Source organism: Chrysochloris asiatica, unplaced genomic scaffold, assembly GCF_000296735.1.
Source record: "Chrysochloris asiatica unplaced genomic scaffold, ChrAsi1.0 scaffold02865, whole genome shotgun sequence".
NCBI classification, from domain to species: domain Eukaryota; kingdom Metazoa; phylum Chordata; class Mammalia; order Afrosoricida; family Chrysochloridae; genus Chrysochloris; species Chrysochloris asiatica.
This window is the reverse complement of record NW_006411383.1, coordinates 10,515-11,756: the sequence shown is the minus strand read 5'-3', so window position 1 is coordinate 11,756 and position 1,242 is coordinate 10,515. Positions and strand designations below refer to the sequence as shown.

The 1,242-nt window shown below is 39.5% G+C and overlaps 1 protein-coding gene across 1 annotated transcript; it reads right to left on the bottom strand.

Annotated features, from left to right (window-relative positions):
* Positions 1-336: 336 nt before the first annotated feature.
* On the bottom strand, positions 337-970 carry LOC102828281 (interferon alpha-5-like). The gene is given in 5 exon segments (XM_006878082.1): positions 337-524; positions 527-616; positions 619-658; positions 703-828; positions 872-970. Coding segments are annotated over 5 exon segments (543 nt in total).
* Between the last annotated feature and the right edge of the window lie 272 nt (positions 971-1,242).

The following is a 1,242-nucleotide window of genomic DNA, read 5'->3' as shown; positions in this document are numbered from 1 at the left end:
ACTGCATGGATTATACCATCCATAGAACTGCAAATCAGACTTGGTGTTTTGTTTTTAAAGAACAGACAAATATATGTAGTTTTCTATAATAAAAATTTAATGACCCAAACAAAATAATAAATAAACAAAATAGAATATACTTTTTATGCAGAATGTGAAAGTTTCATGATATAGTAAAACTAAATAAGTTAAGTAAATAAACATTTAAATAGATAGATAGATAGATACTTTATCTGTACTTCCATACAGATATGGTCATCTGTAGGGAATCAGTGCCCATGTAGGTGTACACATTGTTACTTTATAGTCCAGAAAATGCATTTGACAAGTTTTGATTCAATTCTTGTTATGATTATAGCAGAAATTAGAGTTTTTGAAATAGCTGAACTTGTAGAGTACGATCCAGTCTGTTAATACATAAGAAACGTATTCGCATGGAACCGGGTCATCTTCCTTACTTCTTAGTCTTTCTTGCCAACTTGCTGATGCAGAGAAGGCTCACCTAATTTCTGTTCTGATGATCTCCAGGCACAAGGGCTGTATTTCTTCTCCGTCAGACAGACAGTGATTCTTTGGAAGTATTTCTTCGCAGTCAGTAAGGAGTCCTCATTAATTGCCCCATCTCTTGTATTAAACATATTTCCAGGTAATTCAGATGCTGATAAAGTTCAATGCAGGAGGATCTTATCCCAAGATGAGCTGTGTATGCCGAAGAGGTTTGAGCATCTGCTGGATCATCTCACAATGGACTGAGATGGCTTGGGCTTTCAGGAACTTGTTGCCATCAAGCTCCTCCTGGGGAGACCCAAAGTCATTTCAGTCCTTCAGGCAGAAGAAAGGGGGAGCTTATCTTCATCAAGAATCCCCTGTTTGCCAGGCTATGGCTCTGAGGCAGGTCCAAACCCAGAGGGCAGGTGGAGGTGCAGCTAAGCACCACCAGAGACATCAATAAAAGGAAGATGGAGGCCATTGATGATCTTGCAGATGCTGCTGTTCGGGTTGATGCTGGTAACTTTCTCAGCATTGGCCTCTAGGTTCTCTGAGTACCTTCCTCTGTGCAAGTGTTTTGAATAGGGAATATACTACTTTGCATTTTGGGGATGACCTACACCCCATTCATTACCCCCTCCCTGCGACTTTCTATTTCTGTTTTTACTTTTCTTTATGCACTCTGAACTCAGGTTTTTAGTGCAATGTTTCCCAATATTTCTTTTTTCTCATTATTGAGACCCTCCTGGCAGC